This window comes from Eupeodes corollae, chromosome 1 (genome assembly GCF_945859685.1).
Source record: "Eupeodes corollae chromosome 1, idEupCoro1.1, whole genome shotgun sequence".
NCBI classification, from domain to species: Eukaryota; Metazoa; Arthropoda; class Insecta; order Diptera; family Syrphidae; genus Eupeodes; species Eupeodes corollae.
The window spans coordinates 272,043,960-272,066,007 of NC_079147.1; the positions used below are offsets into that span (position 1 = coordinate 272,043,960).

Consider the following 22,048-nt stretch of genomic DNA (forward strand, 5'->3'; position numbering starts at 1 on the left):
AAAGTTTATTAAACAAAATAAAAATGAATACATAACTGATTCATTGGACCCATTTGGCATTTCCTTCAAATGTTAGAAAACCCAAACTGTCTTTAGAAAACCATCTTATTATAAAAAGAAAAAACAGTTCAGGTCAATTCAAATAATCAGACTGACTGTGTACCCCGTCAAGCATTCGTTTGGGTTTCCATTTTAAATTTCAATCTTTCTTCAAAAAAATCTACATACTTGTTCCTTTTTTTAATTTCAGTTAGGTGCATCATAAAAAATAAAATAAAAACAAAACCAAAAATTCTTTAAATTCAATCTTTAATGTGTATATTTTATGTACGAAAAAGAAAACAAACGATGAAGTGCATATTTTATAAATGAAAAGTGAATATTTGGTCCTATATTAATTCATGTATCGTATGTCGTAGGTAGTAGCTCATAAAGAATAAAAAATAAAACTGAAATAAACTTTTAATAAAAATATAGAAAAATATGGTAAATTATTTTTGTTGTTTTTTATTTTCAAGGGAATATTTTATTTTTGTTCTTCTATACAAATACATACTTATATACTTTTAAACAAACAAAAATATTTTAATTATACATATGCAATAATTAATTTTATATATTTTTTTAATAATAGGAAAACATAAACACACGTATAATAGTTTTGTTAAAAAAAAGCATATTCTACCTTTGTGTACGATGTACGTGCGTTAATTTAAAAATGTTCTGTTTTTTATTGTTTTAATTATTTTGTTTTATTATAAATTGTTAAGTGTATCATTTTTTTTTTAATTTATTTATCTTGACATATAACACGGTGTTTTTTTTTTGTTCTTTACTTTTTCTGAATTGTATCATAATTTATTTTTTTTTTTGATTATTCTAAACATTCAGTAAAACTGGGGAAACTTATTTCTCTTTCTTCGCCTGATAATTAAATATTCTTCATCTTTCTCTAAATCTCTAGATTTCAACATATTAAAATTATTTCTGATCTGTTTGGTAGCTGTGGGGGAAAAAGAGAAAATTTATAAAAAAAAATAATAATCATCAATTTTTCTTTTTAGTTTGGTATGTTGAGTGAAAGTTGAGCTTGAGTAGATTAGAATTGAGTTTTTTAAAAAAATAATGCTTTAGGAATAATTACAAAGAGCTTTTTGGTTGATTTTTGTTTTTTGTCTAAACACAAAATTTTAACGGCCAAAAGAATTTAGTTGCCGAATAGGAAAGGAGTAATTAGAAGAAGAAAATTCATTGGTCTACTTCAAAACTAATATTGATTTGAATCAATTTTAATTTTTGTTTCTATCGCAAAATAAATAAACATACATTTGTTTGCTTGCTGTTTTTTTGTTTAAACTAAAGTTCTACGAATAATAGGTAATAAGAATGATTGCAATAAATTTCTACTCGGTTTTTTTATTCCCTCCGAATGAATATTTCAGTTAAGATAAGAATAAAAACCTTTAGAAATATATATATATAATAATATATAAATAATATACTTTGTATGTTTTTTTTTATACTTCAAATCTAAGACTAATATTTAAATATAACTTAAAAATAATAACTATTAATTTTATAATTAATTAACCTGTACAAACTTCCGAGTGATCATCCCACGCTGTAACCTGTAAGAGAAAAGAAACCGGTTATTATTTGTTAAATTGTTTTATCAGTAAAAATTCCTTTTTTATTTGTTGCAATAATTGTTGTTAAAATAATTAATCATTTTGTAAACAAGCCAAAGCATTCTTATGTTAACATTGGTTAAAACGATTCTAGAGACGAATACTAAGGTTGCATGTACACTGTACAGTACCACTACCTCTTTAGCTAGTTTAGGTTAAGTTGAAGTGGATTTCAGTGATAGGGTAATACAGACTTAGGCTCCGCAATGAGCGACGACCGATTAGTCGCTGATTGACGCCAATAAAATAAACGACTGAGCGATTTTTTAACCGACTTCGCTCTGAAATGTAGTCTGTTTTAATTTTTCAGTCGAGGGCTGAGAATAAAGATCGACAAAGAATAAAGATGAATAAAATATACACTGAAAGTTTACCTCAATACTAAAACCAACCGTTGTTCTAGATTAACTTCTTTATTTTGTCTTGTTAATTTTAGTTGACTTTTTATATACATACGACAATAATGCTAAAATCAGTCTGGAAATCTGCGAAGATTTTGATAATAATGATGAAGTTCACCATAATTTGCCCTTTTATCGGTATTATTATAGATCCATAACTATGAACGCGAATTTCAACTAATAAGCTACCACGAATCGCACTTGACGATGGCATTTTCCTAACTTATCGATAAGTGTAGTCGTTTAGTAAATGGCCACCCATGCATCGGTCAGATTCGTCTCTTAGCGACTCGTTGTTTAGTTAAGGAATTGTTTCTCGCTTTTAAAAAAAATCATTTGAGAAAACGCCACGTGGCGTGCTTTCCTTTTAGGCAGTGTCCAGTTTCGACACCAATTGACCAGGTCATATAAAATCTGCTTGAAGATATCTAGCACATGGAAATGTAATATCTAGAATAGACAAAAACTATTCTATTGACTGTGAGATTTTAATGTAATATTACCTCATAATGGTTCGCATGTTTAAAGTTTACACGTAGCAATAGGTAGAAAAGTATTTCGCGAAATCATTACCTTTAAAATTCACCAAGGCCCGACACCTAACAAAGGTGAACATTAAACTGCTGTGCAATATCCAAAAGGAATTAGCGATATTCCTGGACTTTTTGTGGAAAAATAGTCTAAAAATGTAATAGTAGTTTGACTATTTGTTGGTTGCTTATTTTGTTAGCCTTACTAGGAGTCTTGAATCTGTTCATTCAGACCGAGAGTGGTAGAAGATTGCTAAGGAAACAAGCGGACAGTAGATTAAAACCACGACGTCAATAAAGGTAAATGAATTTAAAATGCATTTTAAAAGCTTACTCTCGCATTCAAATGATTCAGCTAGTATCTCATACGCTCTTCCTCAGCGGCATGTTAGAGTTAGATTACCATTCATCAAAAATTTGAAAACTCCTGGTTTTGATGGAATACCGTATGAATTTTATAAAAATGCATGTCCATCTATTATTGAAGAAATACAAAACTTATTCACTGAGATTCTTAAAACTGCAACGCTACCATCATCTTTCAGAAAATCCATTATATACCCACTGTTCAAGAAAGGAGATACAAATGTTGTTTCAAACTATAAAGGACTTTCATTTCTCGATACGATCTATAAGCTGTTTACTACAGTTCTCTTGCAGACTCTCAGCTTGGTTAGATAAAAAACAACATCATCAATGAATTTCAAGCTACATATAGAACCAACTATTCTACAGTGGACCAATCTTTCATGCATAATTCAACTTCAACTTTGCCAAAAGAAGAAACTCTGCGCTTTTTCATCGATCTTAAGGCGGCTTTTGATAGCATTGACAGGAATGCTCTTATTTATAAGCTATCAACTCTGGGATTATCTTCGAAGACACTGGCTACTATAAAGTCTCTTTATAAGGATACTACTGCAGCTGTTTGGGATGGTTCGTGTTTGTCAGACTTCTTCCTTCCGAAGAAAGGTGTTCGTCAAGGATGTGTGCTAAGCTCTCTTCTTTTCGTTCTGTTTCTAAACGATCTTCATGCGGAACTTCCAACCGGTATTGTTTTAGACGATCTTAAAATTAACACCCTCTTATATGCGGACGATATTGTACTGTTGTAAGATAATCCTTCCAATTTGCAACAGCTTATTAAGGGTTTTCAGACTTACTACATTCAATGGAATCTTGAAATAAATCGGAAATAGTAATATTTCGCAATGGCGGAAGAAGAGCAGCGTGCAAAAAATGGTTTTACAATAATTCAGAAATAAAGGCGTCTAATCAATAAAAATATCTTGGCGTAGTGTTTAATTACAACATGTCTTGGAATGAACATCTAACAAACAGATTGGGAGCGTCTAAAAATTAGATCAATACACGTGGTCGAGACTGTTGCGAGACAATACCTTCCAACACTCAACAAAGTTCAAAATATACAATACCGCCTCAAAAGCTATTTTGTTGTACTGTGCTCAATACGCCTAACTATGCTCTGCACATTGAAACATGTTTACCGAAGGTTTTTTTAACGTCCCTCTTGCTACATTTTTCTTTCATAAGACGAAATCGAAATCTTCCCAAGAATAGATTACCCAACATTTTATCGAAAGCCATTATAAACAAGAAAATCTTCTGGGCTTAGGAACAGTTGGATCTTTTCCATGGATGTACGTTGGATTTTTCTTTTGACATGAATCTACTTGAATGGCCCATCTTACATAACATTCTCTTACTGAAAATGAATGAAAAAGACTGGACTGAATTTACAGTTAGTGCGAAACAGTCTCAATTTCACGATGAATATTGCAACTTTATGTACTCTGTACATAAGTTTTAAAGCTCGTTGGGGGCTATTTAATATCAATGGAAGAGCCTTCCAAGGAGATACAGCTGGATTATGTACATTATGTAATATGGATGAATCGGAAAATACCATGTACTTTATTGGAAACTGTCCAGTATTCAAAACGTTATTGTCAAAACTAATTTTAAACCAGCAATGCTCATTTTTTGTAAAATCTTTTTGAAAATAAAATTATATATCTATCTATCTATTTGTTGGTTGGTTAATTAATTTACTAAACATGGTTAGAAAATTATTTTAATTCAGATAGTTGGACTGCTGTGTTAAATTAAACCCATCACAGTTGAAATCCTTATGTAGCAACCCAGGACAATCATAAAAACAAATATTTACAGTGAAAATATATTATGATGTGCTTTCCCGTGTGCCATGCACCAACTCATCTGAAAAATATGGTCGGAAAAAAGCATGCCTGATGAGTGGAATCTCAGCATAGTTTGCCCGATACATAAAAAAGGAGACTCTCTAAGTTGCGCCAACTACAGAGGCATCAGTCTTCTTAACATTGTATATAAGATTCTTTCTGCCGTATTATGTGAACGTCTGAAGCCGTTCGTCAACAACCTGATAGGCCCTTATCAATGTGGCTTCAGACCAGGAAAGTCCACTATCGACCAAATATGCACACTACGACAGATCTTGGAAAAAACCCAAATCGATACCCACCATATCTTTATCGATTTTAAAGCCGCTTATGACAGCTCCATAGGGAAGAGCTCTACAGAGCAATGCTTAGTTTTGGCATCCCTGTCAAACTTATCCGTTTGTGCAGAATGACGATGGAGGATGCACGCTGCTCTTTCAAGGTCGGAAAAGATCTTACCGATGCATTTGGTTTCAAAAAAGGTTTTAGACAAGGCGATGCACTGTCATGCGACTTCTTCAACATTATTCTGGAAAGAATTGTGCAAAACTCAACCATCAACACTAGAGGCACAATTTTCCAAAGATCCATCCAATTCTCGGATACGCAGATGATATTAAGATCAAAGCGTGATGTCAGTGGAGCGTTTTTGAGCCTTGCAACGAAAGAGAAGAAGATGGGTTTAATGGTCAATGAGGGCAAGACCAAGTATATGCTGTCATCAAAAAAGGACATTGAACAACAACGTCTTGGACAAAACGTCACCATGGACAGCTATAACTTCGAGGTAGTTAAGGACTTTGCCTACCTAGGCACCGCTATAAACACAGACAACGACACCAGCTCTGAAATCAAAATCAAATCGCTGCTTCTTTGGACTTAGAAGGCAATTGAGAAGTAAAGACCTCTCTCGAGCATCTTAAATCACCATCTTCATCGCGGTTCTAATTTATGGCGCTGAGGCCTGGACACTGCCAAAGATGAGAACGTCTTAGGATGCTTCGAGAGAAAAATTCTTCGTGTGATTTTTGGTCCCGTACGCATACATGGAGAATGGAGTAGAATATATAACGACGAACTGTACGGGCTGTACAGCGACACTGACCTAGTTAGCAGAATAAAAGTCCAACGGCTTAGATGGTTGGGTTGCAATTCTGCAATCTTCGTTTTATTTTTTCCCATAAATGATCGATGGGATTGAGATCCGATGCCTGAGGTGAGGTCTTGTGCTGGTTTATGGCATTCTACAGCAACCATTCCTTGGGTATTGGGCTTTCTCCAAAAAAATTTGCTTTCCGTCAGACCCAAATAAGTTAATTTTGGTCTCGTCCGAGAACAAAACAAGAAACTTTAGGATTTGTCAAGGTGCTTTTTAGCGAACTCAAGACGTTTTCGCTTATTAATTTTGACAATAAGAGGTTTTTTTCCAGTCAACTCTGCCGTTAAAATCATTTTTCCGAAGAACGCGACGAACAGTTTGGTTAAAACTGGTCTTTCAATAAGTGTCGCCATTTCGGCCGTCAAGTTTGGTACACTCGATTGGAGGTTTACCTCGAATTTTCTTTAAATTATTCGTTCGTCTTGCTGAGAAAAGATTTTTTTTTCGTCCTCTTCCCGGATTGTTTAGGGTCGTACCTTTACACCGATATTTGTTAAGTATTTTTTTGACCGTTGAATGCGTTCGGCCGACGATTTCGCCAATTTCACGTAAAGATTTATTGTTTAAATGTAGTTTTAAAACTAATTGTCTTGTAGCAATGTCGGTTTCTTTTCTTTTCGCTGCCATTTCCACAAAAATGACGGAGTGAATATTGAAACAAAAATTATTTCTGCGACGAACATTGGTTTCAAATACTTCAAATACAATTAAAAAAAAAAACAAATAAATATAGCAGTGCATTTTTTGAAAACTTGATTTAAGAATCTATAAATACAAAGTTTACGCTTAATTTTGTGCGATGAAATGTTGAGATAATAAAGTTTGAAAAGTAACAAATAACTAACTCTCAATTGAATGTACGCTCAATTTTGGGAGCAACTACATATGTTTCGAGTCAAAAATTCTATTTGAAGAGCTTAAGACGCATACGACATTGTGATAAAGCATAAAGCCAAACCTTAAGAACTATACAAGAATGCCAGTTAAGTCAATCATCGACCTTATATTCAAATTGAATTGAAAGAACATCCAGAAGCTGCAAATGGGTAGCTTATCTTCTTAAATGTTCATCCTTATTTTGATAGGCGTTTTTCTTAACTGTCGTTTTTGGAATCGTGTCCTTTTACTGGCGTTATATTAGCCGTATTTCGTAACTAAAATGCTTGGATTTCTCGCGCTCTAACATTCAACAATATGATCCACAAAAATAACTGACAAATGACATCAAAATTAAACTGAAAACATCAGGGTTTCAAATTTTGTTCTTGTTTTAAGTAAAATTGTTTTAAAATACAATGAACTCAGAAATGTACCTATATAGAGGAGAAGGATTCGATCAACAGCAAGTCTATAAGATTTTCCGGACCCAAAGTACGTTGTAATTTTTTGAAAAATGGTTTAACATTTTATTTTATAATTAGATTTAAAATGTACTTTCGTCTGGACAAAAAAGCCTTCAAGTATATCCTTAGTTTTTTGAAAGTGACTTTTCTCAGCAGGCTAGCCACCCTTAAGGGCCCTGCACATGAAGGCGAACAACGAATGAACGAATGGACGAACGAACATGATTTTACACATTTCCAAAAAGTCTATTTCAAACAAAAACACATTTAAATTATAAGAAACCAATTGACGCTTATGTTAGGATAATAAAATTTGCATTTTGTTCTCTAAAAGAAGAAAATTTTGTAAAAACAATTTGGTAGTAACGAGTTGCAGTGTGGTTGCTACGAACCGTCAAACTTTATTCGTGTTCCACATACCATCCACATTGCAACGAATTAAATGTTTGTTCAACTTATTGTTGTTCAACTTATCCTCAAAATAATACCAGTCTTGTTTTGTTTGTTGAAAAGGGTAATTATAAATTGACAATTGGTTGCTGTCTGCGAATAGAAATAAAGCTCATGTGAAAGAATGTTCAAAATATGCGAACATCCACAGTTCGCAGTTCAGTTCCTCCCTCATGTGCAAGATGCTTTAGAATTTTCGCAGAAGGAAGCTACCAAAAAGAAGTTCGAAATGACTTTAATCTAGTTTTAGTTTCGCAGAAGGAAGCTACCAAAAAAGAAGTTCGAAATGACTTTAATCTAGGGCTAGGACAACCTTCCATAAATAAATTGCTCAAGGAAAATTTAAACATCCTCCTGTACAGGCGCGGGATTAGAATAGAGGTCTCCGAACCAGAAAAAGTGAAGCAAAAAGGGATTTTTTTCAACGAGCTGGTATTCCAGGTATAATTGGGTGCGTTGGTGCAACCCATGTTAAAATATTGGCCCCTAAAAAGACGCCTTAACATATGTACTAAAACAGAGTACGATGATTTGTTTAGTATAAACGTTTTGCTGGTAAGCAAAAACGAGAGTTAAGAAGATTGCACGTGATTTTTAAAATTATAAAATAAAAAAATACCGACATTTTTCTACGACAGAAATTGGGGTATATGTAAAAGTTTTTGTTATGAAAGCTAGTAACGGTATACCAATTAAAATAAGCGAATGCAACCCACTAGAGAGAAACGACAAATTTATGTAGAACGATGCCAAATTCGATTTGTCGTTTTTCGATGTCGCCTTCAACGCCTTACGGAATAAGTGCTTATGTATTTGCGTGTTTAATAATATCATGTTAATTATTTATAAGTTTGTTTAATTGGGCTTCAATGATCTATTTCATTGATGCAATTAATAAAAAACTTATTCGTCTTTTTGTACCCGACGTTTCGCTGGTTATTTTTTAATATCTTCAGGGGATTTTTATTTTATCGGCTGAAGTTAAAACAATGTCACAGCAATGAATTTTTGAGTTGTTATTTTTTGTACGGTAAATTAAAAATTAAAACATTAATTGCAACATAAAAAGTTTCTTGTTTTAAACTCACCTGACACTCTCGACTGCAATACCATTGATTTCCACAACCGGCACACACAAATTGAGCTTCGTGTTTCTTGCATCCTTGACAAACAGGAACTTCATTCTCATTGAACTCTTGGCCAATGGCATGCGGTGCGATTCGTTGATGTTCCTCACCTCCCGTCATTAATTCACCTTCATCAATTACCAGCCGATCAACACTGTCCTCGGCATCGTCATCATTATTAGGAGCAGATGGCGTTATAAAAGATGACTATTCGCCAAAATAGACACAAAAGTAGAAAAAGAAAAGAAACAAAACAAATAAAAGAAAATACAAAAGCGATAAAGGAAAGCTAAAAAAATGCAATTAATATGGGTTTTGGGTAACCCACATTAAAAAAAAATTAAGCAATGGAAAAAGAAAATAATTTTAGGAAAAATTCTTACAAGTTTAAGAAAATGCTCATCTTTGGCACTGTTACTAGCACCAACAGCAGCTGCAGCTCGAGTTAGTGCATCCTTGATTTGTTGTTGTTGTAACTGCTGTTGCAATATCGACTGCTGATGCATGGAATTCAATACCGGTGTAATTGTAATTTCACTATTGTGACCAACCACCTTCGATAGGTTCACTCCGAAGCTCGGCATAGAGTGGTGAGCATTGCTGCTATTGATGTTGTTGCCGCCATCCGCAACCACTCCTATTGATGAATTGTGGTGGCTCTGCATGGGCCCAGATCCAGTTCCACTAGGAGATATGCGTTCTGGGGCTGTCAATAGCCTGGCGAGAGTTGGCGAGAAATTACTTATGTAATTTGCTGATGCTTGATTTGCAGCTGATTTGGTATTGGCAGACTCATTCGGACGAGAGAACTAAAAGAAGTCCATTAAGGAGAATTCGTTTTCCAATTAAAAAAAAAAAAACAAACCTTAGTAAGAATTCCATGAAGAAGAGAACCAGTAGGCTGATCTTGTCCCCCGGACGCATTTAATGGCGTCGAGACTGGATGCAGTGTAACTTCTGGATAAGGAGGATTCTGTTGTTGTCCGCCAGCCGATCGGACAGCTCCTTGAGATTTCGAAAATGGTGCTAGGACATCTTTAAAGGAATTCACACTATTGTGATTTGTTGTCACTTGATTTGTGTTGGTCATACTTTGCGAAGATGAATCATTACTTGATGGGCGGGAATTCTATAAACGAGAAGAGAAAAAAAATCTTTACATGACTCAGCTCGAATGATAATCCCATTCCCACCGTATCAGATTTCAAAGCGTTCCCCAGAATCGTATTGGAATCCGATAAGTTGGAATTATTGTTATTAGTCTTTACTCTTCTGCCTCGGCGTGGCACCACCTCCGGGTGCTGTTGTCTGAAATCTGCAATAATGCTGCGCACATCTTTGAATGGTCCCTGTCTTCCAACCATTGCTGCTGCCGCTGCTGCTTGATTGTTGCTTGCAGCACTACTTCCACCATTCTGTAGTCCACTGTGATTGTGATGGCCATTCATCATATCGACAAGTTGCTGGACACTATCTGTTGCTGTTAAGTAACTATTGAGAATTGGTTGATTGCTGGCATTGGGTTGTGTTGATGTTGGACCATTTGATGTTAAATTTTGTTGTTGTTGCTGTTGTTGTTGCTGCTGCTGTTGACTGCTATTAGGAGCAGAATTTGATGTGTTGGGCGATGATGTGTTGGGCTTCGGGAGGATATTTCTAGAAACAAGAAGGCTGTTTTTTAAGAAAAACAGGAGGAGGTGCAGGTTAATTTTTACAAGACAAAAAAAATAAATGTGGCGATGAGTTAAATTAAAAGTGGTATTAAATTAAATTAAAAAAATAATAATAAGTAAGTTTTAAAAAATGCAGATAATTTGTTAAAATAGTGTGGTTTTGAGTGCAATGGAAGGAAGTAATTTAGTTTTTTTAAGGACTTAAAATTGACGTGAACCAAAACACGTTAGGTAAAATTCGATGCATATGTGTTCTATCAGTCTATCTAAGTTTCGACGGTCTATGAAATCACGTGGAGTATGTCAAAATGTTTTGACATTTATGTTCAGAAAGGTTTGATGAAGTTCACAATGAATCAAAATTGTACCCATTATAATCGACAGTTTTTTTAAGTATACACGATAGTCAGTCCTTATTTCTGTGAAGGCAGAGCGTCATCGACCCATGCTGCCTGAATTTTTGTTTCCAAAAATGAATCAGGCAAACATCGACGAATTTATTTTTTTCAGTAAGAACTTGTAACAAAGGGTTATTTCCATCAAAGCTCTTTAAATTCAGAGACTTGAACATAACTTCTAACCATTAGCTTTGCAGGACCACATATGGATGAGAGACTTGGGTAAAAGTCTTTAGCCAAGTTTGAAAAGGAAGAGGACACGAATAGGCGTTGGTCCCATATTGAGGAAGGACGGTTATGAAAACAGAAGTAATCTGTACGGAATATACCTCAAAGTAGAGATTGTGAAAAATTAAGATCTTTGGACTGCGGTCATTTTGAATGGAATGAATCGAAATGATTGAGAAACATTGAGCGTGGTAAAGCATTCCACTTCCTTGTAGTTTGAAAAAAAACTTTGTATTTTACCGTACGTCCGGGCTCAAGAGTAAACTCATGGGCATTCCTAGAAGCACACGTATTACGGTTGATTTGTTTGCGGGAACAATGCAACTGGCTATTTTACTAGAGCGAAACCTTGCGGTAGTTCTCAAGCTTCAGATAGTCACGTATCATTTTTAAAGCTGGTGTGTTATTGGAGCACCTGCTCAGATATGAGAGTTGTACTCATGTTTAAAACGAATATAGGCTTTATAAACTATAGCCAGATAAGAAGGGGTAGAAAACTTCTTGCATCGTCGCAGAGAACCTTAAAATTTTTCAGCGTTTTTGGCGACTACAAATATGTGTTCGCTAAATAGCAAGTAGCTTGTGATGCACATACCTAGAACTGAAAGCTTTTCAGTCTCAAGCAAGTACTAGTAGTATTAGGATAGGGTTACGCTTTTGCGACAATATTGAGTTTTCGATACATTCAATTCTACACAGTTTTTGTTTCCCCATTGGAAAATGCTGTCAAGATCAGAATTTAATGCGCTTATCATACGCTTTCTTTGTTAGTCCACATCTGAAGAACAAGGATGAAAATCTAAAAACGAATATGAAAAGCTGAGGGTACTGTCATCAGCGAAACAATTTGGTGGGTTAGAAGTTTCAGACAATAGATAATTTATAAAAAAGGAAGAGTGTCGAAGACAAAATGGAATATCAGATATATGAATTGAACGGTTCGAAAGTAATTCCTAACACAATGAAGAAGAGATTCATCAATACCAAATTCACTCATTTTGGATTTTGAAAGAGCCCAATATCAGACTCCGATTGACGAGTCCTTAAATTTATGACAATGATTCCGTATTGAGAAAAATAGAAAATATTGTACTGAAAAATACTCCATTTTTACTTTTATTCAACTTTGTTTATTTTTATCAGACATCAAGATCCAATCCCCTTATCAAAAGGGACTTATTATATTAAAAATCCATGATTAGTTTTAGTAGTTGTTCAAAATAAAAGAAAGGGGTTAAACATTTTAAAATTAAATAAAAAAGGATTAGAAATAAAAATGTGATCGCCACTGGGTTATTTTTGTCCTTTACAACTCAAACCAGTTAAAAAAAAAATAAAGTTTTGAGAAAATTGCTAAATTCTCTCTACAATCAATTCAAATTCTAGCATTCAAAGTAAAAATAAAAATGTATCAAGCATAGGACAGGGTAAAAGCTACTTCAAACATATTAAAAAAAATGAAGACACTTACCGATGCAGTCTCAATGTGTTTGCCTTTTCTTTGACCAAATCTGAACTCTTCATATTTGCTCTATTTTGTATGATTAGCTGGGCAGTTGTTGGTTGCGCTGACGACGAACTGCTTACCGCCGTAAAATTACAAATATTACTGCTCAACGAATTAATAGCTGCTTGGATTGGTGTCGATGACAATTGGATATTTTGTTTGGCTGCTGGTGTACTTTTAGCCAAAATCATTGCAGACTCATTGCCCGCATAATCTTCATCCAGTCCAGCTGAACGTCCAGTTTCCCCTACTTTAGTTGACATTATTTCTAGGCATTGCTTTCGTCTTGTTAGCCGAAAGCATATTTCTTCTTTGACCTTTTTAAGATTCAACATATTATTCCATTCGACTTCTTTGGCTTTGATCATGTCATTGAGTGTATGAATCTCGGAAACCATTTGATCGATGTGCCGCTGAATAGTATCAATAGAGTCATTTGAAGTTTTCTCAATGTATTCATTGAGAATGCGATCATGGGCGGGATAGGCGTTTTGTAGCTCTTCACGAAGTTTCTTTGTCGGATGAATGTATTCTTCGTCATCGTCTTGGTTGGCTTCTGCTGTACCGGCAGCAGATTTTGATATCTTGGCTTTATCTGCAGCAGCAGCAGAGGACGAAGACGATCGACGGCGTTTATTGGCGCCTCCTCCTCCCACTGTCACTGGATGCGGTGAGGCAGCTGCTTCTTTCTCTGGTACATCTTCGATTGTCACTTTTGAAGCTACGGAGATTTCTTCCACTACCACTGGAGTTGTTGGCTCTGTGTCTTTGTCTAGCTTCTCCTCTTTAATGTCAGTTTTGAGAGATGTCATTGATGAAATTGCCAAACTTGCAGCCTTGATTGTGCTTTCGTTTGTCTCTGGTTCACTTGTATCCATGCTTTCTGTTGGTGCTGCGGCATCCTTGACTTCTGTCTCCACTTTCATCGCCACCACTTCATCGCCGCCGCTGTCCTTTTTGAGAGCATCATTACTCTGCAGGTTTTCTTTGTTTTGTTCACATTTTAAACGATCCACTACCGTGGTCTTGACCTCTTCTACTTCTTCGGTGGATTTTTGTATACTATCACGAACTTTATCGGTTTGTTGCATTTTTGTAGGTGGTTCTTCTGCTTGTTCTTCTTCGATGTTTTGTTGTTTTTGTTCTTCCTCTTCAGCTTTTGTTTTAATATTATCAGGTGGCTTCTTCAAATCAAAGTCTAATTTCCTTTGATCGTCACTTTGATGATGACTCTGACGAGGTATTATTTTATCTTGGGTCTTTTCTGGTGATGAATCCAAATCAATAACACATTCTTGCTGAGGTTTTTTCGTCACTCTATGCTGAGTTCTAGATGCTGGACCTGGTCTAGTTGACTCAACTCGAGGTATTATTGGAGTTGAGGTTGATGCTTTAATAGCAGCTCGTTGACCAATTAATGTTACGGCTGGAGATGGAATTTTTAAATGCAATAGTCCACCCAATTGGTCACTTCGCATTGCTGCTTCGCTCGAGTTGAGAGGTTTTCTTTTTGGTAGAATCAATTTATAAGCTTCTCGTATCTTTTTGTTGTATAACCTAAAAAGAAAAAAATTGAAAAAAGAAAAGTTAATTTATGCTTTTTTTTTCGTTTAAAGGGAAGGAAATTATGACCTACACATATGTATGTATGTAAATGAAAATTAGATTGGTGGAATTGTAGGGCTAATTTATGGACGATTATTTAGGTATGAAGTTTTTGAAACGTAGTTTTTTGTACTGTATTTATAAACAACGGATAGTATGGAATAAAATTATCATAAATGTCTTTATTTCTCAGCAAGGATGATGATATTAATCAGTTTTCGGAAAAGGAGGGTTAATAGCAATGGGGATAAACCACCATCTTAACCTCACAGCAGATGTAGAATTAATCCTTTTCGTATCCCTTTCCTTTAAAGTTTGTTTACCAAGAACAACAACATATACAGACATAAATTAGGGAAATTAATTGGCTGGACCATAATTATGTGAATAAAAATGACATTGATGTATGTATTTTGTTGTAGCTTCAATAGAAAATAGCAAGACTCTCCCCCCAAACATGTGTTCCTTTTATTTTCGCAAGAATTTGCATCTGCAGATTCCGAAGGTTTGGGAAATTTTTTAACGGAGGGAGACATTTTATTATTGAAGGGTATATTGGAACGAATCTATGAATAAATCGAATAAACCTAATTTAAAAATAGTGTTGTAGTTTAGGGTGGATCGCAATTTTTGTTTAGATTTGGCTTGTATATAATAGTATTGAGACTGTGGAAAAACTCTTGAAATTTTATTTAAAACTAACATTGCGCCTTCCTTCATGCCCCCCAAACTACATGATAATGTTACAAATAGGCTTATCCCCACTCTTCATAAGAACGTTGAAGCTGCAAGTCGATTACATTCTGAAAGTACAGCTTTACAAGCGATACAAAGCAGAATAGCACGGATTAAAGAGTGGATTGGGCTAGCAGAAGATACAGGTGAAACTTTAAATCTTAGTGAACAGAGTACATGGAAATCGTCACTGAACCAGGTAATTAGGCGTCTGGATGAAAATTTTAGAAATGTGTTCCCAGAACAGGCATCCAGTTCACTTCATCGGATGATCTATAGCAGGCTGAATTATAATCTTAATGAAAGAAACTACTTCCAGGACATAAATACTGTAGAGCAAATCTCCAAAATTTTTCGGCTAAGAGGTGAACTGCTCAACATAAACATCGCGAAGATCTTCCACTGCTATGTGATATTTGCAACATAGCTGAACGAGAGGATATTTTTCATTTTGTCGGAAGGTGCCCAGTTCTTAGAGAAACTAGAAGGAATGTGCTTCGTAGATACTTTTTATCAGAAAACGAAATTTTAGCTCTCTTAAATGAAGTAGATGTGTCTAAATTGCTTGTATATTGCAAAACAGCACTTATTTAACTTAATTACAAAACTTTGTCAATCAGGCAGACGGCAAAACCATGCTTTTAAGATTGTTAATGAAATTGTACAAATAATTGCAAGTAAATACAAATCTATCCAATCACACAGAAGCCACAAAAAGGAGATCGGGTACTTTTGGGTCATGAATGTAAATCTAAGAAGCTGATTCTAAGTTAATTAAATGTATTAGGTGGTAGAAAACCAGGTCGTACTGACTTACAGATCTCAACCATTCTTGTGTCCGAGCAATGTCAGGGATAGAGTGGACCTACCGTTTATATGCCGAATGACGACTTTCAGACTAAGAAAATGCACCATTATGTGGATGTATGAATATGTATATAACGTAAGTAAGTTTTAACGTTTAGCTTCAGAGGTATAAGACTTCACAAGAGAACATAAGAACCAAGGACAATTTGTCAATAAATAGCTTAAATCTTAAACGTGCATTATTTCCATAGGTAACCACGGTAACTTCAATTATATGAATGTTTCAAGGAACGCATAAGGTCCAAAGACCCTTTTTCACTTTCTGTAACCTTAAGGTCCACGAACATTCTAACCGCAGATATTATTTTAATTAATAATGCCTTAGGTCTAGTCACAGAGAGCATTTCGAAAATGTATTAGAACCAAATAAGCAAAATATTTTTAAAGCAAACAATACAAAATAATACTGAAACTTCTAAACGACATTGGTCCACAGAAAAATAAAAATTCAAATTAATTTAAATCGACAATTTGTTTAATAAACTGAAATCAATGACAAAATTTTGTACCGCTAAATCAAAACTGACAATCATTCAATGTCAATTACTCGATAGAATGTCAGAAATGTATGTGAAAAAACCTACCTGGTGCTATGAAGTACTTAATCTTTAGAGCTTTGTTTTATTAAACCGAGATCTAAAGTCCTTAAAACTCTATAATACATTTACACTGAGTTCTAAGGAAATTATAGAAAGTGAAGAAATACTCGAATTCTAAATATTTTTAAAACCAAATTTTAAAGATAAACCGAGAGTTATTAGATCGAGTTTTAAATTGATTTTAGAACCTTTTCAAGAAAAACCGTGTGTGGCGATTTTAACATAATTGAGCTTAAGATTTATACTCAAAACATTAAAGAAATCGCATTACCGCAACAAATTTGTGAAGAAAATAGAATTATAATTCCTGATCAATGTTTACTTTTGTTGATCCACTGTAAGCTTAATTTATTACTTTTACTTTAATATAAAATCTTCTTGATGCGTAAATCTGCTAATCGAAGGACTTATGTGTTTTTCAGTATATTCCTTAAAAGAAATTATATTCAAAATTCTTCTTAAACCAGATTTTCTGTTTTAAATGGATTGAGAAGTAGTTGTAAAGAAGACATGCGCAAGGTTATTAATTATAAATCATTTTCTTTTGCCGAATCTTACGGTATGGATCGGATCGTGTTGACCTTACCTTTTTTACTTTGGAATAAAAAGTAAAACAAGAAAGAGTAATGTTTTCAACAAAATGGGCTAAAGTTTACTAAAGACTCAAAATAAGTCTTTGTCCATGATCCAAAATGTCTTCTACAAACCAAATTAAAAAGCTTGGAATGGGTGAAAAGCATAGAAATTGGACAAAAGAAAATTTCAAAAAGTTTTATGGAGCGACCAATTCATATTCTTGGAGAATATAAAATTCTGAATATGTTTTTCTTCAAATGAGTTGGAATATCTTATTCCTGTAATTGAAAAGTAAGTAAGAAGGATCATTAAAAATTTGGTTTAAAGTGATAAAAAAGTGACTTTGCTGAACGTCGATAAATATCTATTTTTTCACTCTTTTGTGTTTGTTACTTTCATAAGCTTGATCAGGTGGTATCCATTAGAATTAGTTAAAATATTTAGTTTTGTAAGCCAAACTTCTAAAAAATCTTTCTCTTTCTACACTTCGTTCGTCGTAAGTTAGAATGTGGCTCATTGAAATTAATTTTCGATAGACCACTTCAAGAAATATAAATAGACAGCCTGATGAATATTTATTACACTTAAAAAATCAGTGTCATCTGCTAATTTTGTTAAGCCAAGAGTTTTAAAATCCTATAAATTTTAGAAAATCGAAAGAAAATTAAGGCTTTCTAGTGTCGTGGTTGTAAAATGTGAACAGAACATATATGATGTTTATCTAAATGCGTTAAATTGCGCTTAAGGATGACCAAAAACACTTCTAATTTACATTTTCGTCATATCTTTTATGACAATATTAGAAAAAACAATGTTGCCTTTGGACTATGATTCTTTGGAAATGCATAAATATACTCCGCTTCAATTGAATACGCACACAAATGGTTAAAAATACATTTTTTCCAAATATAGGTGGGTATTGCGTCTTTTATTGGTACTGACTACTCCCTTATGATGTTAAGGAAAGAATTTGAATATAACTATCCAAAATCAACCACTAGTACAGGGTGCGCCAGAGAAACTTACTTATTTGAAAAAATTCCCGCGCGGTGAGTTGGGCGGGTAGATGGGCAAGAGGGGGCGCATCTGGAGGGGGAAGTTCCCAAGTTTGTTTCTCCCTCCAGTCAGTTGCCATCATGCTCTGGTCTAGAGAGCAGCGGGCCTTCGCAGTTGAGAGCTTCTTTTCTAACGGTCGCTCACTTGTTGCTACGCAACGTGCCTTCCGCGTTCGCTTTGAAATTCCTCCTCACAGACTCGTTCCTGGCCGTAATTCAATTCTGTCGTGGGTTAACTCATTTCGGGAGTGTGGAAGTGTCTCTAAACCCAGAAATGGACTTCAACGGACCATCAGAACTCCGGAAAATATCGAAAGAGTGAGGCCGTCAGTTGTGCGTTCTCCCCGGCGTTCGGCTCGCAAACACGCAGCTGCTATGGGAATTTCTGACACCACTGTTCGACGAATTCTCCATAAAGACCTTCAATTTCATCCCTATAAATTGGCTGTTGTGCAAGAATTAACTGAACCCGATTTTGTTGCCCGTCAAAATGCATGTGAAATGCTGATTGACAACCTGCCTGAAGACGCGATCGTTTTTTTCAGTGACGAGGCTCACTTCCACATTTCCGGCTGCGTCAACAAGCAAAACATGCGTTATTGGTGTGGTGTAAATCCGCGTGAGCTTCACCAGAAGCCACTTAATTTTGAGCGAGTTACTGTCTGGTGTGCGATGTCGGTAATGGGAATAATTGGTCCTTATTTTTTTGAAGAAAACGAACGCGCAGTTACCGTGAATGGAGCTCGTTACAGGAACATGATTGAGGAATTTTTTCTTCCAAGACTCGAAGAAATGAATGTTAGGAACGTGTGGTTTCAGCAAGATGGAGCCACAGCACACACAGCACGAGACTCAATGAATTTGTTGCGACAACATTTCCCCGACCGCCTCATCTCTCTCAGAGGCGATCTCCAATGGCCGGCACGCTCTTCAGATTTGACTCCATGCGATTTCTTTTTATGGGGTTATTTGAAATCCCTGGTTTATGTCGATCGACCACGGACCATAGCACACCTCAAGAACAACATTCGCGACGCCATTGCCAACATACCGATTGATATGCTGCGAAGAGTGGATACGAATTTCAAAAATCGACTTCATCAGTGTATGCGCAATGGGGGTCGCCATTTATCCGATGTCATTTTTAAGACTGCATAAAAAAAAATTGGGATATTGTATTCTCAAATAAAAAAAAAATTTAAAACAATAACTGAAGTACTTTTTTTTTATTGACCTTTCAAATAAGTAAGTTTCTCTGGCGCACCCTGTATTTACTTGCAAAAATTAAACCTGTTGTTGGATTGGAATATACCTACCAAATTTCTGTTAAATTGGTTTCTTCCACTTTTACTATTATCCATTTCGTAGATTAGTACCGGTATGAATTCTACAGCCCTTTAATATAGTTCAACGATATTTCGCTAAGCACTAGCTTAATTGTAGAAATTAAGGATACTTTGTCTTTAAACGGTAGTACCCGTGGCATGATGGTTTGTGCGTTGGACTGTCATGCAAGGGGTCTTGGGTTCAATCCCTGCCTGTGCCACCTTAATTTTAAAAAATTAATTTTCGCGGGTACTGCCTCTTGCGAGGAATTGACAAATCCTTCAAGAGTAATTCTTGTCATGAAAAAGTGCTTTCTCAAACTAGCCGTTCGGATTCGGCATAAAATTGTAGGTCCCCTCCATTCCTGACAACATTACTCGCACACAGGAATGGTTGAGAGTTGTAAGTCACTAGGCCCTGGTTCACAACGGACTGTTGCGCCACCCCATTTGATTTGATTTGTCTTTAAACGGACGACAACCCTCATAAAGGGATATGTACGATAGTTCTTGAATACAGAGCAAATATTGCTCTTCTGTCCAAGCTTTTGTTATAAGGACCGAGTGCATAGGCGCGTTATCATGTTTGTAGACCACGTTTATGGGTCAAGAAATGTAAGATTTGGTCAACAAAATTTTAACTTTTTTTGCCACACGGACTTTTTTTTTGATATTTTTTGCTTTAGTTGGTGATCATAAGAAAAAATAAACAGTTAAAAAAATTGTTGGCCAAAGATTTTATTTTATTGAGTAATTTAAAATATTGCGAAATAACACAGATCTTGTTAATCAAAACTCTATTTTTGTTGATAAATGACTTAATAAATCTTAGATTTTCTTCCATGTTTCGCTTCTGGTTGGTCCCTTTTAATTGCCTAGCAGTAATTCGCTAACATATTTGGTTTCCATTTGCCCTAGTACCGCTTTTCCATATTAAAAATGTGTTGATGGAATCTCTCACCGTGCGCGTCGCTGACATTCACTAAATTGTCAGGAAAAAAATCCAGGTGGGAGTCTAAAAAGTGGATCTTAAGTGACATGTTTCAACCCAAAGCTTTATATGTCATTAACAGCTCGCTAACCAACTCCCTGTAGCTGTCACTCTTGTGGTTACCCAACAAATTTGCAACAACATTTTTAAAAGCCTTCCATGCAGATTTTTCTAAATTGCTTGGTTTTTAGATAAGATCCTAATAATTCTGATTGTTTTTTGGACAAATTTAGATTCGGAACTGAATCATTTAAGTCTCCTTGAAATGTAGCACGTTTGCGTCCTCGTCAACACATTTACCTGAAGTGGACGGGTGTGAATGGTCGTTCTCAACAGACGTAGTTGCAACTAGTAATAGTTCTGGCAATTTTGTACAATTAGAGAATGGTCTTATATCCGAAGATAAGAAAGGGTAAATAACAGCATTTTTTTTCTTGTATCCGCAAACATAACATAAATAGATAGGATCATTGTTACGCGTCCTCGACATGATCACAGGGTTAATAACAAAAAAATGCTAAAACAAAAAATTGTTAAAATGCAACCACAAATATTTTTAAAACGGTTTACTTGGAAGCGCATCTGTTAATTTGCTGCGTAGTACAAGTTTTGAGTTATACCGTATCACAACAAAACTGAGGCTAATTGACACTTGACAATTGTGATTTAATAATGAGAACAGATTGACAAAACAAAATTAGCTATCAAAGTTCGTGTGACAAAACCAGTGTTGACCAGTTGACATTTCTTTTCCCTATACCCAGTTGCAGTAATTTTTGATGTAAGCAACTGAACCTTAACTCTTCCATAATAATTGACAGCTTTCAATATAACAACACGTGCCTTACAGTGTTGTGATGAAGCTTTTAACATTTTTTTATTTTTTAAGATTATTAGCATAACTTTCCGTTGTTAGTCAAGTAGAAGTTTTTTTCTTAAGTTTAATTCGTTGGCTTCAATTTTAAAAACCCTTGAAACTGTTGAGAGACTTCGGTTTACGCCAATTTTTTGTTGTATTTTCTCCCCCAGAATCACAAGAACCAGATGTACACCTTAAAATTGCTCGTCTTCAAGCTGGTGTTTTTACAGTTCTTTTTTACCTCCATTTATGTTTTATCTTTACTAATATCATTATTTGTATAATGCCCTTAAGACACCGGCTAATTTTATCAAGGCTTCTGCACATCCGACTAAGCCTTGGTGTCTAAACAAATCGATTTTAGGTTTTAAGGTACTGCTAAGGCATGTAGATCACCCATTGGTCTTAAAATTATAGATCAGAAATTGAATTTTACTTAAAACACTAAAACGCTTATAAACAACGATTAAATTGTCTTTGTACTTTTACAATTGGACGAAAACAAGACTCGCAGTTTTATTTGAATATATTTTTTTCTAAATTTTGTTCATAACACACAAAAACCCTCAACATTTGGAAAAAAATGTAAAAAGTATTTTCAAAAATGTCAAAACTATTTTCAAAAATCTAAAAAGCAGTTTCAAAAATATTTGTGCGTATTGAGTTGAACTACTTTAGCACATTTTAAGAAATTAATTTTAATATCAAAA

The 22,048-nt window shown here is 34.9% G+C and overlaps 1 protein-coding gene across 4 annotated transcripts in view; it reads right to left on the reverse strand.

The window, feature by feature from the left end:
- LOC129943501 (formin-J-like) overlaps positions 1-22,048 on the reverse strand; it is a 113,088-nt gene that overhangs the window by 6,686 nt on the left and 84,354 nt on the right. The window contains exons 3-9 of one of the 4 annotated variants that reach the window (XM_056052999.1): positions 12,691-14,283; positions 10,114-10,576; positions 9,786-10,049; positions 9,304-9,729; positions 8,882-9,127; positions 1,592-1,628; positions 491-1,003 (exon numbers count right to left, since the gene is read on the reverse strand). In XM_056052999.1, the coding sequence (XP_055908974.1) occupies positions 888-1,003; positions 1,592-1,628; positions 8,882-9,127; positions 9,304-9,729; positions 9,786-10,049; positions 10,114-10,576; positions 12,691-14,283 (3,145 nt within the window). In that variant the 3' untranslated portion in view covers positions 491-887. Of the gene's footprint in view, positions 1-490; positions 1,004-1,591; positions 1,629-8,881; positions 9,128-9,303; positions 9,730-9,785; positions 10,050-10,113; positions 10,592-12,690; positions 14,284-22,048 lie in introns of those variants that run through there. The other 3 variants (XM_056053000.1, XM_056052998.1, XM_056053001.1) reach the window with 3 other exon arrangements.